Source organism: Cupressus sempervirens, chromosome 2 (genome assembly GCF_028749045.1).
Source record: "Cupressus sempervirens isolate cs-2001-9-10 chromosome 2, ASM2874904v1, whole genome shotgun sequence".
Classification (NCBI taxonomy): Eukaryota; Viridiplantae; Streptophyta; class Pinopsida; order Cupressales; family Cupressaceae; genus Cupressus; species Cupressus sempervirens.
The window spans coordinates 674,271,462-674,292,447 of record NC_143119.1 but is presented as its reverse complement, the minus strand read 5'-3'; the positions used below and the strand labels follow the sequence as shown (position 1 = coordinate 674,292,447).

Genomic DNA, 20,986 nt, shown 5'->3' with positions numbered 1-20,986 from the left:
TCATCAAATCTTCATTTGGAACACACCAATAACAATGGCAATGTTAGTACATTTGCAAAAAGCGATCCTTGCTACTCAACAAGTGGGCCCTTCTGTCTTCCTAAACAACTCCTAACAGCATTGGAATCTCCTAATAGGGATTCAAAGTCTCCTAACAGGGATTGGTATGTACTGAATTTATTTCCTTGAATCCTAACAGGCTCCATCCTTTCATAAGGAACTTTTATATTAGTACATCATTTTGTGGGTACCATGCTCATCGGGGTTTCCCCTCTGATAAAGGGTTTCCCTAGTTAAGAGATGTAGTGTTATTGTGTATGATTATCCTTCTGTGGTTGTTGCATCTACTGTTTACATATTTCAGAATTAATAAGGATATTGAGAGTTGTTTTAATTGCATAACTGATTCACCCCCCCTATCCCCCCTCTTAGTTATCTTGGAGGACTTTACTTTCTAACACCAACACCAACACTCTACCTCAAGCAGTTAGGTCTGTTTGGTAACCAAAAACCTATGAACTTAACCAATGAACCTGTTGTCCTTGTGCAACTACCTTAATTGCAGATCAAATCCGATCTTTTGCCCTGCACTACAAGGTTCACAAGTGTGATCTCAATCTTCTAATAGCCAGTCATTCTTTTGCCACCTTGCAGTAGCCTCAAGTTGATATAGATCAAAACCTCAGCTTCTACTACTCCACAACAACAAGAGTTGCAAGTCAAAACACCAGATTCCAAGTGCTTGCAGTCAGCAACAACCAACAAAACTAGCAAAACCTACTCTAGTACCACTTAATGCAACCAAGGATAGGATCGCCAAAGGAGATGTCCAACCTTGCAACTAGAGTAAGCAACAACGGAAATGCACAAACAAACTAACAAGCATTGAACACAATTGAAAGAAACATCACTGGATTACCATCAAGTTGGCCTGCAAATGCAGATCTTACATCACCATTGTCAATATACAACTGCTACAAGTTTGCAGCTGATCATCCCTCAAAATTAAGAAACTACAAATAGACCAGAGTTATCCCAATAGCTTTTTGGATCTATTCTACCTCCTAATCATGTGGCATACATGCCACTTCTTCCATTACCGTGCACTCTCTTAATGTAGAACCTCTACCCTACTTAGATACAAGATCGCTAGCCACAGGTCAGCTTATCCAATCATTAATTTCCAAGACAAAGGAAATGTATTACAAATAGATAAGTCAGGACCCAAATCATAAGAATGATCCCAAATGAATACATCGTGTTGTGCAAACATACAAAAGGGTCAATGAAATGAACTATCACATATGACAATGCACCAATTCTCATGGCATGCTGTGAATCTCCATCACAAGCATCAGCTCACCGCCATGACTTATAGGATTGGACCAATCTTAAGATAGCTTTATCTGGAAACATCGAAAAACCATGCGAAGCTAGACATAGAACTTCCATGATGCCTCAGCCACAACATAAGGATCACATAAGAGAACATGCCAACTGGATCAATCACGAGCTAAAATGATAGGAAAATTGCTCAAATGAACTGTAAACAAACAAGCAGAAGGGAAATATTTTTGGGTGATGCAAGATTGCCAATGACCCAAGGATGCTCCTGCATCATCTATGGCCTACTTATCTTTTGTAATTGTATGTACTTATGGATCCCATTGACCTAGTCCGGTCACTCATGGACATCAATACAATTTATTTTCTCTCTATTTGTAATATAAATTTGATAATGGAATTTGAATGGAAGGCAAAATAACCTGATTAGGTCGGGGGACTTAACAGCAGGGCTTCTGTTGGATTAAGATGATTGTCCAGTGCTTATGAACAACCATCTATGCTTTTAGAGTCTAGATCATGGTCCATCATAGAAGATGGCTTTTTGATTCTCCTTTTTAACAAACTATAGTGTGAAATAAAGATATTTTTTCCAGTTTCCTTTTTCCTGTTATGCTGTACTGGTGTCTAGTATCCAGTATTTAAGTCTGCTGGAGATGGATGGAGCTTCATAAATCTTGAAAAGAGTGCTCTTTTGTTGGTTGTTAATGTGCATTGTGATCTCTTCTTTCACTATAATATCTCTGAGGATAATCGTGTTGCTTTTGCCTTTTGATAGCAAATATTCTGCTTTTTGTTGTTGCTTGCTTCAATGAGTGAAGTCTGATTTTTGGTTTTGCTGAACATCACTGGATCCCCTCATCTGTTAGTGAAAATCTTTGAAAAAGGCATTACTCTTTGTGGGAGGGCGGTATCTTCCACATCAAGTCTTGTCTTAGGATCTTAGGAGTGTGCGTTAGGCACATCTTTTTTTTCCATTTGTGTACGAAGTTCTAATTGTAGCTATCCTTGATATGAATATTCAAGAAGCTTACTATCTGTATGATATTCTTGTTGAATATGATTTACCACAGAGAGAGCTATAATTTAAACTTTTGATTCACATCAGATAATCAAGCAGGCCACAAATCACCCATGAAATTTATTTTCCTCTGTTTTGTATATACATGCACATACATTCATTCATTTAATACATTTGTGTTCTAGCATTTTTTCTGGTAAATTTATACTCAAGTCTTTTATGGCCAATCTTTATTGTTTGTAACTTTACAGGGAGGCAGGTTTTCCAAATGTCCAGGTTGCAGCAGTGGGTTCTGGCACTGCAAGTATCTTTGAAAATATAGAAAATTCAAACAAACTAAATGTTTGTTTTAAGCCATCGAAAGGTGCAACTTCTTTATCTTGCAAATTTCTTTGAATCAATTTGTTGGAAACCAGGGGAACTGGCTAAAACTTATTCTTATGGTTTCTTCTTTAAGCATATACACAATCTTTTCATTTTAATTAACCATTTCAATATTCACCAGTTTATTATTCCACTTGCAAAAATGTTCGTTTGTTTGTTTAGGTATTAAATTATTAATCTCCCTGTATTATTTTCCCTTTAGGTGTTCAATTATTAACGTCCTTCTATTATTTCTCTTTGAATATAGATGCATATGGCTCAATGACTTTACTGACTGAACTTACAATTTTCTGTATTCCTATAACAAATCATGATTTTGACACTGATAGTGTGATATCTTGTGATTCCATGTTGTGGCCAAATTGGAGCCTAGCTGTCGTATCCTATCTGTATAAATGAATTGAACAAATGTTTATTCACATCAAGATCTCTAAAGTTCTCTTTTTTCTTTTCATAACCATATCTAAGGGGAGAAAAGTAAAATTTACATAAAAGAAGCCAAGATAATGTGAAAATCGTAAGTGGAAAGGCATGCCCACCCATTACTTATTTCTAGGTATGGTTAGCTTTACATTTTTCTTGCACCTATGTGCCAATAATTCATAATTTGTTTGAACATTGTCTCTGCATGGGAATGGTCTTGATATAAATGATACACCCAGGTACACAGATTTATTTGTAATGTCATACAATAGAGTATACAAATCTATTATGTTCATGTCATTATTTTGCACCTAGTGCTTGCAGCACAGATATTAATTTATCAATAAACAAATACCAGTCCTTCCAAGTCCTGTCAATGTTAACAGAAAAATTTAAATTTATCTATAAACAAAAGCCAATTCTTCCAGGCCCTACCACTTGTTAACATTCAAACTTTTAGTTTGAAATTTTGACTTTTACTATCTAGCAATAATAGAGCATAAGAAACTTGCAAGATGAGTATACTATTATGGTAAATCGATGTTGCTGTAGTTGTATTAAACATAGGAGATGAAAATTCTTTATATAGATTTACAAAGATGATGTTTCTAAAGGAAACAATTGTGAACTAAAGATGGAAATAGCAACTACTTAATAAACTAAAGACTGACTAAGATGACCATTAAAGAAACATTACAATCTTCTAATACCCACCCTTAAAGGTCATTGTCTAATTGATGTCTTTTGGTCACAAAATCTTAAAAACATTTTGCTGCTGCTGAGACCCTCCCTGGATTTGCCAAATGTTAATGACCAAGAAGCCAAAATTGGCCCATAAAAGAATAGAGAAGGGTGCCCCCTTCTTTAGAATGCTTTGCAACAAGAGACAAGCCTGCCACTGACTTTGCCACTGAGATGAGTTTGAGCCTCCCAGAATGAGCAAAACATCTGACCAAAAATCATCATAAAATATCCAACCTAACGTTGGATGACGGAGCTTCTCTTCCCTGGAGACAGAGACAAATATTGAGAACAACTAGCACGGTTTTGAGGAATAATCGACAGACTCTCCAAATTTTGTAGACGTGCATATGCCCCAAAATAGATTCAATGAGTTTGCGATTTTTTAGGGGAAAATAGGAAGAACCAAACACGATTTTTGAGGTGAAAAATTGATCAGAACCCAACATGATTTTTGAGGTGAAAAATCAATCAAAACCAGAGAATGCAAAGCTTCATTTTTTTAGGAAGAACGGTAAAACCCATAAGATAATTTGTGAGGGAAAAATTATAAACCACAAAAAAATCCCATGCAACTTTGAGAACTATAGAATCAGGATTTTTTTGAAGGAAAAAATTATGAAAATCAATTAGAAAATATTTTAAGGGAAAAATTTATGAAAACTCATCAGATAAAGTTTTTAAGGATTTTTTTTATGAAAACCCATTAGAAATTTTTTTAGGGTGGCAAAACACGAGACTTCGCATGGTAAACCAGCACATGCAAGTAACGTGCAAGTACATGCAACAAACACACAATGTAATATCCCCTCCTAGAATAGAACCCAACTATTATAATGAAAATATTGATATAATAATAAAATATGTAGTGATATATTATTAAAATTTAATATATTGAACTAATTGAATCATAATTAATATAATCGAATCTATCTCATATACTAATAAATATTTATCTATAAATATTTTAATTATATAAATATAAATAAAATACTATAATCATTACTAAAACATATTATTATCATAATTCATAATTTTTTTCGATCAAACTTGAAAGTTAGAGATCATTTATATGTGATATGATAGTATGATATGAAATTAATGTACATATCGAACTCAAAATTAGGCTCTGTGATATCTTTAGATTGTGGTGACTCTAAAAGTAACACAAATATCTCAATCCACTCAAGGAAGATGAAGAGTTGGTAAACTTGAATTCTGTGTAAGCAAAGGATGAACCTGTCTAACAATACAAGGTTGAGAAGAATAAACTTGTCACTTCTATAGATTTTATTGACCAGTTAACAAATAAACATATTAAATAAACTAAATATTGACTAAGTGGTCGATCATAAACAATATAAATAAATGACCATATTAAACAATGCATTGAGTCAACAATCCACATGAAAAGGCATCATTGTTGACGGGGATTGATCGAAGGATATAACAACAAGGTAAGGAACAATATATGGAAAAAGGGGGCATCGTCTGAAAACAATAAGACATACTTGCTAATGAGAGAAGGAGGAAGAACTGTCAGAGACCAAAACATACATGCAGATAAGAAGCAAACAAATGGAAAATAGGATAAGAACCCCGCATCAAATGCACATCGTGAATGAGGAGCAACGTGATTCCACATCATCAAACAAAATAGACGCAGTCAAAGAAATGGGAAGGATAGATATAAACAACCATAAATGACAACGTCGACAAGAGATATAAGCATAATAGGAGGTTGACAATAGATGCAATACCATTGGTTGGAAGGGAAAGAAAAAACAAAAACAAAAAATAGTGTGAATAACCGTAGTGGCACAATCCTCATACACGTAAGCAAGGAGGCAATCGCTACAGCTACAAAATAAGAGTTAGACCATAATATAATAACACATGGTCATTGTTACCAGACAAAGAGACTACAAACAAGGAAACGTTTACCAAATGAATCATTGAATTTACAGTCAATCATACCAAAGAGAAACAAGTGAGAGAATATTGCATAGAGAATTAGTGAATGCATTTATGTACGAACTTCAGAGGCACACAACCAGACTGTAGAGGTAAGGCTCATGATTAGTTGATCGATAGAAATGAGAACTTTAAGAGATCCCTCAAGAGTAGAGGATATTCATATAATGAATATAGAGAGAACACAAAGACTAGAGGGCATTCGGAAGCGAATGTCGGGATGGGATTCCCAGAGAGAGATTACTAAGAAATCTCTTAGAAACAATATATATATTGTAGTGGTCAAACATATGCATATGTTAGAGATAAGAGACTTGGTTAGAGGTGGGATCTCTGCCAAGTAGTGTTATAAAATTAGAGATCCCAAAGAGGCCTTAGGAAGATGCTCTTCATATGATGATTACCTAATTGAGATGTAGTTCTCACTAGAGGGTTAGATAATTTGAGAAGAGTTTTCTTCCGAGGAATTAGGAAGGGTTAGATAGGGTAGTATTTAGACTAGTACTTAATTAGTTCAATGTTTCTGACATGTTTATTATACATTTCCTATTGTACTAACAATTTGTTGTAGGTTCCAACATTCAATTCTTAATCCAAAAAAGGAGATATTACATACAAGTACATCCAATCCTAAAAAATCAGACTTTTGATGCAATCAAGAAATTGCAGAATCAAAACCCTTGACTAGGCTTGCGATTTCCAGAAAAAATCCTCGAAGATGAATCACAAAAGTTTCATAAAATACCTCTATCGATTTTTATTTCTAAAAATTGAAAAACAAATTTCTAGAAAAAATTTCAGATCAAAAGAGGCTCAAATTTTTCTATAAAAAATTGCCAAATTTTATGAAATCCCATCGATGTGCTCTGATACCATGCTATGGTAAATCGATGTTGCTATAGTTGTATTAAACAGAGGAGATGAAAGCTCCTTATATAGATTTACAAAGATGATGTTTCTAAAAGAAACAATCATGAACTAAAGACAAAAATAGAAGCTTCCTAATAAACTAAAGACTAACTAAGATGACCATTAAAGAAACATTACAATCTTCTAATATATACTTCACCTTCATTTATTTTTCAGTATGACCAGCTTCTAGCTGTGGATAGAAGTGGAAACACATAGAGTTGTCTTCTTTAATTAAGTTCTAGAAATTATTAAATTACTAGAGATCTTGGAATTCTTAATGCCTTGATTCATAATAGCAAGTTATGCAAATTTCCATTAGGCTATTAGCTTATTACATCAACCATGATCTATCAGCATTGAAATTTCAACAGTGATATTCTTGCTGAATCATAAACTAAAGGAATGTTTCAAATGAGAGAATGTGTAGTTCTAGATACAGACATTTGGTTGGAACCCAAATTAACACATGCAGCAGATATTTAATTCAAAATCTTGTAGGGTTTTCAAAGGAGCCTTGCCTTATAAACATAAGAGAACAAACTCTGTTGATGTGTCAGACTTTTGGACTTCAAAGAAGGAAAGAATTTGATACCGGTTCAAATTTCCAACCACATCTAACATGCTTTTAATCTAGGAACGTGGATTAATAAGCACACTACAAAAGAATATCAGTTCATCTGCAGAGGACTAGGCACATGATGAGATGTGCAAGCTTCCTATGTAAGCTCAAGAGATGTAGAGTTCGATTAACTTTTTCAAGCAATGTCCATTGTGATCTTTATTACAATAGTAGATAAGTTGTCTATTATTAGTTAATGGTTATCTTCTAAATATCTTAAGCTTTAGTTTGCTTTCGTTTTTTGCTTTCTCTAGAATAGAATGTTTCTATTCTTTACGATTGTTTTCTAAGGAAACATCGTCTCATACTTTTGTATAAATTGACCTTTCGGTCTCTGTTAATAACAAGCATTTACCAATTGCCTCGTAATATGGTATCAGAGCTAATACTTAAATTTTTTTTTTGGAAAAATTTATAATTTCTTCTGGAGATTATTTGTTTAAATTTTTTCAAAATTTCTTTCTGTCGATTTTCTCTAAAAACCCGCCTAGGGTTTTCTGCCTGGAGAAATCTCGAGCTAGGGTTTTTGCAACAAACGTCTGAAAATCACAATTCTGCAACTGTCACTCTGCAAGCAATGGCAAATTGAAAATCTAGAGGTCATTTTTTTTCAAGAATTCTCTCTAAAAATCGCGACTCCTCTCTAAAAATTGCTTTTTTGGTGGTGGTATTTAACGTGTTTGGTGGCTTGAATCAGGACTTCATGCAATCTTTGCAAGGTTTAGTAACGAGTTTTGGCTCCTATCTTCGATCATTGCAAATCGTGGAAACCAAACACACAGGTCGTTTTTTTTAGAACAAAAATGTGTCATTTTTTCTTGATCTTGTGACTTCTAGGCATCAATCTTCAATCTCTCTGCTGTCCATGCAAAAAATGCCTGAGTTCTGAAGGAAAAGGGGCATTTTTTGACCTGCAAAACACCTTTTTTTTGCTGTTTTTGACTTGCATGGCCACCGACTGATATTTTGCTCGAAACCCTAATTTTTGGGGTCAATTTTTTTTTGATTGCAAATTCTTGTTGGGTTTTTCGAGAGCTCAATTGGGTTGTCATCCTTTTTTCTGGTGCCTTGTTTTTCGTGCCTCATTTTTCAAGCCAGTGGATCCAAAAAAGGCAGCATATTCCTTCTGGGTCTTCCATATCTTCGGCTTCCATTATTTTCGAAAGCTTCAACTTTCAGCAGGTGAGAGGAGGAAAATTCTCAAGCTTGGGCAGTGGACGGGAACCCATTGTTGATTGGAGACATCGCGCAACTGTTTCACATTGTATTGTAGGTTCATCTTTTTTGTTAACTAATCTTGTTGTAGGTACTGTATCTACGATTGTATTTATTGATCATTTTGTTGAAGAACTTCAATTTTTTGAAATTTACTTCTTTTGGAGATTTATTGCAATAATATTTTGAGATTTCTTTTGTCTGGCTATTTGTAGGGATTTTGTTGGTGAAATCCTAAAATTCATTGCATGAATGTATTTTTTTAAAATTTGAGATTTTATTAAGGATTTTGAGAAAATATTTGGTTAGGGATATTATAGGCTCGGACTTGACAAGTCAACCACTGGACTTGGTGAGTCAGGCAAGTCAGGTGTTTGACATGGCTGAGTCGGGGAGCTTGGACTCAGTAATTCAGCCACAAAACACTTTTACTTAGTGAGTCAGGTGTCTGACTTGGCTGAATCTAAGTCAAAGTCCATTTGACTCATAGAGTATGACTCAACTTGCTGACTCAAATGACTTTCCAGACTCGTGGTGAGTTTGGGAACTCTTCTTCCATTGTCTTTATTTGCTCTCAATCATCCCCATGTATGAAAAGTTGTTTGTGCTTATTGCAGTATTGCCTAAATTTCTATGGATGCGGCTATCCTCCCTACAGATTGCACCATTGACTAAATTTGAAAAAAACAAAAACACAATGAATTTCTTTGAAATTTTTAGCATTTGATCTTCATGATCTGTATATTTTGTGATCGAAAACAACAATTTTTTGAGAAAATTTCACTGTATTTTCATGAATCTGAAAAAAAATCATGTTTGACTTATTTTTGTCTTTGGTGCATTTTGTTTGGAGATTAGCCAGTTCCAATGTCTATTTCTTTTGGTTGTTTGGTGAAGCTGTAATGACCCTTACTATAAAGGCCACTGAAACCCTCAAACTGGACTTAGGAATTTTGTCAAACAGTTGGCATGTAACCGAATAAGGCTGCAATATCACTAATTGTTGTACAACGAAACCTCAATATATGATGCCAATAATGTATGAGCAACAATTCCAGATTATAACACTATCAATCTAAGAGATAGATGACAATATGAAACTCAAATATGAAGTCCAATGCAATTCTGATTTTATGACAGCAAATAGAACTGATTACAATGAGAGACTGTCACAACTATGCACTTCTAATACATCAAGCTCTTGACAATGCAATGTTATGACATGAACAATAACCCAGTTCAGATTTGGAATGCAAATGACGAAACTTTTACAACAGTTATTAATGACTAGAAATAACTATTTATGCAATGACAGTGCTGACTGTTCTAATCCATAACATGCAATATTTTGGCAATCAAAACTTCAGTTTGTGCACCTGGAATAGCTCCAATTTTGCCGGATATGAATGCTGAATTAATGCCACACGAAGACCTCACAATCTGCCCCAAACCCACTCACAAAATTGCTGCTGCTGCCCAACTGACAGGGCCGTACAGGTACGGCCTGGTACGGCTGCTAGATAAAAAATATTGCAGCGTTTTTTTGTCACTCCAAAAACAATAAATCTGGGCGCCTAGGGTTGCTGAATAACCCCCTAAAATATGAAATTCATCCGTCAAGCCAATTAGGAGTTATGAGCAAAAATGTGGGTCCAAACCCTGGACTGGCAGTCTGAAAATAATGCACAACTGTGTCTTCAAACCCTGTTAATCAATCCACAAATGCTAGGGCACAACTGAAACCCTTATTCCAACCAAAGTAAAACCTTATAACTGAATCTCAATGAAGTCCAAATGAGATGGCTGAATTACCAACTCCTCAAATGCAACAATTCAGGTGATATTTCACACCCTCAAAGTCGCCAATCCAAGGGAGTGATTCGTTCCCAAAGATCAAATAATAATTTGCAGACCCAAGAGACTACAAATTTGCTCCACAATGGAAGAAGTAGAAGAAATCTCAAATCCAAGCATGTCCAAAATGAGAGGCCCAGCCCTCTATTTATTCACTTTTCTAAGAAGTTGCTAGAACTTCTAGAAACATCCTTTATAAAATCTCATTATAATGCACTTTTTCTAGAACTTCTAGAAACATCCTTTATAAAATCTCATTATAATGCACTTTTTATAATAAAGTAATTTTATAAAATAAAAAGTGCAACTCAACTTAAAATTATAACATGTAGGCCCCAATAACACCTAATAATAAAATATAACCTCTTAACACTTCTTCAAGAGCAAGATATGACCATCTGATCCGCAGAATTGACTCTCTCTCCACACCATTTGCCTACGAGAGTCTGGAATAGGCAAAATCCATGATCAATGTCAGGTCGAACTAAAGAGGGGACATTATAGTCCGCCCCTCCTGAAATTGCTTGGCCTCAAGCAATCTCAATGCCGGGTGCTGCAAAATAGCTTCCCCCTCCCAAGTAGCATCCTCAACAGGTAGATCTTTCCACTTAACCAAGTATTCTCTGATCACTCTTCTGCAAAGCTGCTTTTCTCTGCTCTCCAGGATGGATTCTGGCACTAAAATCAATTTTCCCTCATCGTCTAAAGGAGGTAATGCTGCGGAAGGCACCACATTCTGACCCAATGCCTTCTTGAGGCGGGACACATGAAACACATTGTGCACCCTGCTGTCTGCCGGAAGCTCCAACTCATAGGCCACCTCACCAATTCGCCTGATAACCCTGAATGGTCCGTAATAGCATGGCTTGAGTTTCTCTACACCACTCTTCTTAAGAGTAGATTGCCTGTATGGCTGCAACATGAGGTAAACCATATCATCCACCTCCAAACTACGCTCAGTCCTCTTCTGGTCTGCATACTGCTTCTGCTGGTTCTGAGCTCTCGCAATATTATCTTTGAGAGTAGCAACTATATCCTTACTCTCCTGTAATAATTCTCCTGCACTGGGTACCCGGCTGTCGCCCAACAACAAATCCAAGAAACTAGGTGCTTCATAACCGTAAAGTGCCATGAGGGGTGTCATCTGTATAGTGATGTGATATGTAGTATTGTAACAATACTCGCAGAGATATATCCATCTGACCCAAGCTCGCTGCTGAGTTGCCACATAATTCCTTAAATACCCTTCCACCCATTTGTTCACAATCTCCGTTTGACCATCGGTTTGTGGGTGATAGCTAGTGCTGGGTGTAAGCTCCGTGCCACATAACCGGAATACCTCCTGCCAAAAATGACTCATGAAACGGCTATCCCTGTCACTCACAATGTTCCGAGGCAATCCGTGCAATCTGAAAACCTCCCGAAAGAAAACCTCTGCCACCTAAGCTGCTGAGTGGGTAGTGGTGATAGGAAAGAAATGAGCATATTTTGTTAATCTATCTACCACCACATAAATACAATCCCGTCTTTGTACCTTGGGCAAACCTGTGATAAAGTCCATGGAGATGCACTCCCACTTCCTGTCAGGGATCGGAAGTGGCTGTAGGAACCCTGCCGGATAGGTGTGTTCTTGTTTGTTTTGCTGGCAAACAAGACACTCTCGAACGTACTGCAAAACATCAGCTTTCAGCCCCTTCCAAGTGAACCGCTCTCGAACTGACCTGTAAGTCTTGAAGTACCCGGGATGGCCTGCTGTCGGTGAGTCGTGAAATGCTCTCAAAATCAGTTGCTTAACCTTCGATCCTGGGACTAGGTAAATTCTGTTCTTGTAAATGATTAAATCATCTACAAGTGTGTATCTGGTATCAATCACTGTTCCCTCCACTATATCGGAGGCCCATGTATCCCTGGCATACTCTGCTATAATCAAGTGTCGCCAATCCTCTGATATCTGAACCATAAGAGTGAGGTGTGGCCTTCGAGAAAGAGCATCTGCAACAACATTCTGAGTTCCCTTGACATATGAGATGTCAAAATCATATGCCTGCAACTTACTTACCCACCTTTGCTGGCGATCATTCAGGTGCCGCTGTCCCAAGAAATGCCTCAAACTGTTATGATCAGTTTTAATACAAAACTTGCTACCCACAAGATATTGTCTGAATTTGGCTAAAGCATGCATGATGGCCAACATCTCCTTATCATATATACTGAATGAACGCTCGGGGCCTCTGAGCTTCCTGCTCTCATAAGCTATCGGGTGCTTATTCTGCATAAGTACAGCACCTACTCCCTCTCCAGATGCATCACATTGAAGCTCAAATGGCTTCGTGAAATCAGGTAATGCTGGAACTGGGCATGTAGTCATTATCTCCTTAAACCTCATAAAACAGTCCTGTGCCTTCTGAGTCCACACAAATTCCCCTTTTATCAGTAGATCTGTCATGGGAGCTGCATGTCGTGAGTAGCCACTGACAAACCTGCGATAGAAACCACATAAACCAAGGAACCCCCTCAACTGTGTAAGGTTCTCTGGTGGAGGCCAATCAACAATAGTGCGAATCTTTTCAGAATCCATCCGCACTCCATCTGCACTAATAATGTGTCCCAAATATAACAGCTCGGTCATCCCTAAGTCACATTTGGACTCTTTTGCATACAAGGACTCCTTCTGTAAAATGCTCAACACTGTCTCCAAATGATCTAGATGCTCCTGCCATGATCGACTATAGATCAAAATGTCATCAAAAAACACCAGCACGAATTTCCTCAACTAATGGTGGAAAACTCTGTTCATAGTGGACTGGAAAGTGGCAGGTGCATTGGTCAGGCCGAAAGGCATGACTACAAACTCAAAGTGCCCACAATGACATCTGAAAGCAGTTTTCTAAATATCCTGTTCACGGACTCTGATCTGGTGATATCTTGATCTCAAATCAATTTTCGTGAAATAACAAGCCCCATGCAATTCATCTATCAACTCATCAATGCGAGGAATGGGATACCTGTTCTTAATGGTTCTCTTATTTAATTCCCTGTAATCAACACACATCCGAAGAGTTCCATCCTTCTTTTTTACCAAAACAACAGAAGATGCAAAAGGTGACTTACTTGGTCGGATGTGCCCCATAGCTAGCAACTCCTCGATGGTCCTTTCGATCTCATCCTTGAGTCGCTTTGGGTGTCGATATGGTGTGATCATGATAGGCTTAGCACCTTCCTCCAGCTCAATAACATGCTCAATGCCTCTGTCTGGTGGCCTGCCTGGTGGAATCTCACTGAATACCTTTTCGTACTTAATCCTCAATTTTTGAATATCAGGATGATATTCCGTCTTATGTTGCTCCTCATGTGTAGGTGTCAAAGTACAAACTGCTGCCCACTCTATATCATTATGCCTAGTTAATCTCTCTAGCCGCCTAAATGAGATAGTCCTGATGTCTCCATTACGGATAGCCTTAAGCACATGAGTCCTACCATTCACTTCGAATTGTATCTCCATATCCTCTAGTCTCAGGGTAACCACCTTCAATGAATGTAGCCACTGCATTCCAAGTACTATATCCATGTCACCCATGTTGACCACATGATAGTCCGCCTTAAACTCATAGTTGTTCAGGCGCAAAGGTAGGTCTCGTACCATCCTGTCACAACGAAGAGTGTATCCATCAGCTACCTTGACTCTTAGTCCCACGAACTCCTCAGTAATGAGTCCACGCTTCTCCACGAATCGTGCATCAATGAAATTATGTGTGGCACCTGTCTCCAATAATGTAATAACCTTCTGCCCAGCCAAAACACCCCGAAGTCTGAAAGATCCCTCTCTCTGGATACTAGACAGTCGTGCTTCCTGTAAATGTAGCTCTGTTCCCTGCTGTTGCCCTGCACTGTCTATCTCCTGCTCTCCCTCTGCTTCATCAGGATCCTCATCATGATGTTCTGAACTATCTGAATCTGAGCCTTCGTAATAAGCCCACATTGCTCGGTTGGTCTTCCCTTTTGGCCTCATAGGACAGTCATGGCCATACTCATACGGGCCTTTGCAATAGAAGCATAGCTTCTTCCTACGCAAGTCATTAAGTGTCTCCTTGTCCAACCTCTTACTTTACTCCTTAGGTAGCTGTGCCTCTCTATGAAAGGGTTTCCTGTCCCTATCTTTTCTTGAAGGGAAACTCTTTGCCTGGAATTTATTTTTAGAAGCTGAAGAGGAATCCATGTCACGAGCTTTCTTAATGGCTTCCTGCAAAGTGGGAGGGTTGAGAGCTTTAATCCACCCTCTCAACGGATCAACTAGCCCATCCATAAATAAAACCAATAGCCTCCGTTCAGATACATCTGTTACTAACACTGCAAGTTTCTGAAATTCTGAAATGTATGTTTCCAATGATCCCCATTGTTTAAGCTGAGCTAACTCCTTGAAATGGAGTTCTGGATCCTTCTTATCAAAACGTTCAATCAGTCTCTCCGTAAACTCCACATATGAGGTAATGTGTGCATGACCCATAGTGATCATACCATGATGCCACCACTCGTGTGCTAACCCATCCAGGTGAATTGCTGCATACTTAATAGCTTCTTCCTCAGACATAGGGTTCAATTGAAAGTATGTGTCAAGTTTTTGAACCCAAGCTCTTGCTGTAGACTTCCCCGAGCCATCATAATATGGTAACTGAAGTTTCCCTACTTTCTTTCGTAGCTCATAGCTCTGAGTCCTGTCATGTCCACGGGGCATATGCTTCATCCGCACATCCATATACTCTCTAAAGGTGATTGCAGCTGTAAAATTTGGACCTCCTGCTTCCCAATCTCTCCTCAGCTGATCCTGTATGTCAGTGATCTGGGGTTCTGGTACTGGCTACTCTGGAGCTCTAGGAAGGAACGTGGGAATCATAGGTCTCGAACTCACTGTCCTAGCTTGCTGAGGTGCATGACCGAAATTGTTCCCAATTTGTTCACCTCCATTATGTATCCCATCCTGATCATTCCCATTCTGATTGTTACCATTCTGATTATTTCCTCCACCTATGTTAGCGTTCAACCCCATTTGACGAGCCATCATCTGCATCATAAGCTCCATTCTCTGATTCTGTTCCTGTGCTCTTTGTTCGGCTAATCGCTGTCCCTGTGCCAAGGTGTCTAATAACTATAAAAATCTTTCCTCTCGCTGATCTGGACCGGCATTCCTGCCTCTATCCATATTGTAGTCGTAGTCTTGATCAAAGAATACCTCCCCTGTGTCTGTATGACTGGATTCTATGTCCACCTGTACAGATGAGCTAGACTGTTCGCTCTGCAGGTCTGAAATCCTATCTTGTCTTGCTTTGGTATTGCGGAAATTATAAAGCCTCTGTCGCATGCTCAAACATAAATGTTCTGATTTTAGTGTTTTGACATTTCGTCAAACACTTTCCCTTCTATCCAGCTGTTCCAAATTCCCTATAAGACCTCCACAGGATGGCAGGACTTATAGCTCTAATACCACTGTAATGACCCTTACTATAAAGGCCACTGAAACCCTCAAACTGGACTTAGGAATTTTGTCAAACAGTTGGCATGTAACCGAATAAGGCTGCAATATTACTAATTGTTGTACAACGAAACCTCAATATATGATGCCAATAATGTATGAGCAACAATTCCAGATTATAACACTACCAATCTAAGAGAGATGACAATATGAAACTCAAATATGAAGTCCAATGCAATTCTGATTTTATGACAGCAAATAGAACTGATTACAATGAGAGATTGTCACAACTATGCACTTCTAATACATCAAGCTCTTGACAATGCAATGTTATGACATGAACAATAACCCAGTTCAGATTTGGAATGCAAATGACGAAACTTTTACAACAGTTATTAATGACTGGAAATAACTATTTATGCAATGACAGTGCTGACTGTTCTAATCCATAACATGCAATATTTTGGCAATCAAAACTTCAATTTGTGCACCTGGAATAGCTCCAATTTTGCCGGATATGAATGCTGAATTAATGCCACACGAAGACCTCACAATCTGCCCCAAACCCACTCACAAAATTGCTGCTGCTGCCCAACTGACAGGGCCGTACAGGTACGGCCTGGTACGGCTGCTAGATAAAAAATATTGCAGCGTTTTTTTGTCACTCCAAAAACAATAAATCTGGGCGCTTAGGGTTGCTGAATAACCCCCTAAAATATGAAATTCATCCGTCAAGCTAATTAGGAGTTATGAGCAAAAATGTGGGTCCAAACCCTGGACTGGCAGTCTGAAAATAATGCACAACTGTGTCTTCAAACCCTGTTAATCAATCCACAAATGCTAGGTCACAACTGAAACCCTTATTCCAACCAAAGTAAACTCTTATAACTGAATCTCAATGAAGTCCAAATGAGATGGCTGAATTACCAACTCCTCAAATGCAACAATTCAGGTGATATTTCACACCCTCAAAGTCGCCAATCCAAGGGAGTGATTCGTTCCCAAAGATCAAATAATAATTTGCAGACCCAAGAGACTACAAATTTGCTCCACAATGGAAGAAGTAGAAGAAATCTCAAATCCAAGCATGTCCAAAATGAGAGGCCCAGCCCTCTATTTATTCACTTTTCTAAGAAGTTGCTAGAACTTCTAGAAACATCCTTTATAAAATCTCATTATAATGCACTTTTTCTAGAACTTCTAGAAACATCCTTTATAAAATCTCATTATAATGCACTTTTTATAATAAAGTAATTTTATAAAATAAAAAGTGCAACTCAACTTAAAATTATAACATGTAGGCCCCAATAACACCTAATAATAAAATATAACCTCTTAACACTTCTTCAAGAGCAAGATATGACCATCTGATCCGCAGAATTGACTCTCTCTCCACACCATTTGCCTACGAGAGTCTGGAATAGGCAAAATCCATGATCAATGTCAGGTCGAACTAAAGAGGGGACATTACAGAAGCACTCCTTTGTGATGATTGTTTTCTTCTAACTTCGTTAACTTGTCTTCCAAAATGGTTCAATAAAGTCTTTGACATGTGTTGAAGAATTCTTATCTTAGTTGTATGGGGTATAAAGGCATGAAATCCATCCTCGATATTTCCCATTGTTTGGAAAATGTCAAACTGAGTGTCTATCCTTTCACATTTATGAATACATCAGATCACCAATACCCAATAAGGGGATTCTGTGCAGTTGCATATTGTTCCATATGACATCAATGAGCCCATCAACCCTTCTTATGCATCCCTTAGGAATCCTTGTGTTCCTTCATGGAGTGCATGTTTCCAGTTTTCCAAAGTATATTTTCTCGATCCATGTTCATTGGAATCCTCTTATTAATTGGAATGACATGCAATCAAAATCATCTTGGTGTTGATCACATATGTCAGAAAGCTACCTGCTTGGAGAATATTTTTTATGTTCTCAAAACACTGAGGAGCTATTGTTATAGGAAACAATTGCTTAGTGAGAAACTCGTTCAGTTTTCCATCTAGTGAATCTTTTGATATTATTCTTAAAATTTGGTCTTTCACAATGTGGCACTTTCCTAGAGGCTCATAATGATTTTGAGCAGACACTTTGAGTAGAGGCAACCATCTATAGAAATTGTGGTTGGAGCAGCAACATTTTTTAGACTCTCATATAAGTCCATCTCAGAGCATTGTCTAAATATGTTGGAAGACATTAGCAGATAGGTATTGCATCCAAAAACACAAGTTGGATACAGAGACATCAACAATAGCATTCAAGGAGTGTGACCTAAAGGAACTGCCTTCAGTCCAAATTGAAGCAGTTATCTCGTTATCCGTGAATCCCCCAATGCAGGTACATTGTTAGTAGACAGGGTACATTTCTTTGATGAAATAAATCACATAGGTTTGTATCCAGACTTCAGTTTCACAATAAAGATCCATATTTTGTTTTTGTTGCTAATCATTATTGCATTTTGTTACGCTGTCTTGCAAAGTTATCTTGGGATATTTCAGTGGTCAGAGACATCAGCAATAGCATTCAAAGAGTCTGAATTTTAGGAAATCACTTCAGTTCAAATTGAAGCAGTGATATCATTATCCGCGAATGCCAAAGTGGATTAGTAGACAAGGTGCATTTCTCTGATGAAATAAATTACAGCTGCTTTTATTCAGGCTTCAGTTTGACAATGAAGACCCAATTTTGTTGCTAGTGTTGTTGCATTTTATTAGAGCGTCTTGCAAAGATAGCTTGGGATATTTCACATTATGCACCATTTATGGCTGCATGCACTCTAACAGTGTTGCAAATGCACCTACACTATCATACACATTGCAATGGCATAATTATATAACTAGGTGGTTGTGAGTTTTCCAAACAAACTGTAGCTAGGAATATACATCATTGGACTTAGACAAACCACTATACTAAACTAGAATGTCTTTAACACACTACAATCTTTTATATGGTAACATAGCTATTTATCAATTTGTAATTAGATAATTGCCACCATGATATTAGAACAAATTCAAAGTTCTTTTGACATTTTTTTTCCAAATACTCTCTAGAGGTAAATAGCGCAACAAACTTCCAATCACACATGTATACAAAGCTCAACTAAACACCTCCTAATCTGAACACAACACACAACACCTTTTATGCTTCATCTGAATGTTTTGTTGGAGATTATATGTCCATTACTAATCTTCACATAGTCCTTTCCTTTTGCAATATCATGTCAAAGAATGCAGCAAGCAATAGCAGAAATTATGCTTTCTTTCTAAAGAGGACAACAAATTGAAATACACTAAAGCTGTGTGATTCACAAAATACATTTTATCTCCTTTGATCTAAAAAATCCTCAAGTACTGCACCTAGGTGTGAAAAATCTAACTATTGCAGTCACTGATTATTAATCTCCTATCGTAAACGATTATTAAACTGCTGAAAACAAATTTCCAGCTAATATTGAAAAATAACACAACTACAACTTCACTTATAATACGGAAAGAAATGAACAACACAATGAACACAATATTTTCGGACAAATTGTCCTTGGAAAAACCCCTAAGGGAAAACCAGTTCTACAGATGAGAAATTATATTAAACTTCAGCAAATCAAGAGATACAAAATTCCTTGCCTCTCACTGGCAGAACTCCGACAACCTCCTAATTTCTCCTGCTGATATTCCCCACTATCCCCACGCTAACACTGCACCCTTGCTAACACTGCAAGACAATTTGCTATCACTGCAAAACGCTTCTCCAAAACTTGTATCTCCAAATGACCCAATGACCCCTTTTTATACTACCCTATTGAAAAAACCAACAACCGAGATTAAATCAAACCAACGGCTGAGATTAAGACAACTCGACAGCCAATAATAGAATTGGTTGCAAGGTGTCCAAAAGGGAATTACTAAAATTAGTAAATAATTATCCTTGCAATAACCATTTACTAATTCTTGGCAAGTGGACAAACAGCTGTCCAAACTACCCATAACTAATGCTGCTATACATAGATAAAGACGAACAGCTGTCCAAGCTACCCATAAATACTACTGCTATTTCCGGGTCAGAAATAACAGCTGTCCAACTAACAATAATTAACACCAGGGAATGTTCTTGGAAATATTTTCTCTGGAATTGATTATAAAATGAACACTCAAACTATCACAATGACAATTAAGTGCAATAGTGAGACATGCATATTGCCTTTATGGAATTTACTCATCTTACCTCCAAATACCACCACCAATGGAATTTAGAGGTGCATATTGATCCTAAATAAAATTAAACTGATTGTTAATGTATTATTATGCACCTTCGTGAAAAAAACACATCAATTTATTAATATGCACTTTGACAGAAAAATAGAAAGCATCAATTTTTAAATATGTAATTAGAAATCAGTGCATCTCAATGAGTTTTTATGCCATGCAATACTTTTTGCAATAGAAACTTAACACAAAAAAGTATCTTTAGACCTAGAGGCGATTAGGGACCCCTCCAATATTTTCCTAGCAGTCAAGCTTTCATTCACTTAAAATGCCATGAAAGCAAAATTTGATTGTCCCCATCGATATTATGTTTTGCTTAGTGAATTCTAAATGTTTTAGCAACAATCTGTCAAATCCAATCATTGTCTCATTTCACTTGAATTATAATATTTCAGAACTGCATTATTAACAACTTCACTGCCTGTTCTGATGTAAAAGTGTTAGATGCGTACTTATGACTTGCAAATTCCTGAAAATGAGATGATCAGACAAATAACATTTTAAGACAATCCAAACATCTAGGATATTCTCGAGCAAGATGATCCCAACAAGGTATCAACTTAGAATTGATTTATAATTTCATAAGGAGGAAACAAAAAACTTAAAAACAAGAATATACCAAGTGGACAAATTTGAGCAAAATGTACAGTTGTTAGTTCTTGCACTTTCTTGCATCCTTAATGATTTTAGCTTTTTCTTAATTTAAAAATAGAATAGTAATGACTCACCCCCTATTCAACTCTGATTAGTGCACCATACAGAGGC

General features: G+C 37.2%; 1 protein-coding gene across 1 annotated transcript in view; it reads left to right on the top strand.

Annotated features, from left to right (window-relative positions):
- Positions 1–20,986, top strand: part of HEMD (uroporphyrinogen-III synthase family protein) — a 249,679-nt gene that overhangs the window by 144,347 nt on the left and 84,346 nt on the right. The window contains exon 5 of the mRNA XM_089815017.1: positions 2,617–2,729. Within this exon, the coding sequence (XP_089671143.1) occupies positions 2,617–2,729 (113 nt within the window). The remainder of the gene's footprint in view (positions 1–2,616; positions 2,730–20,986) is intronic.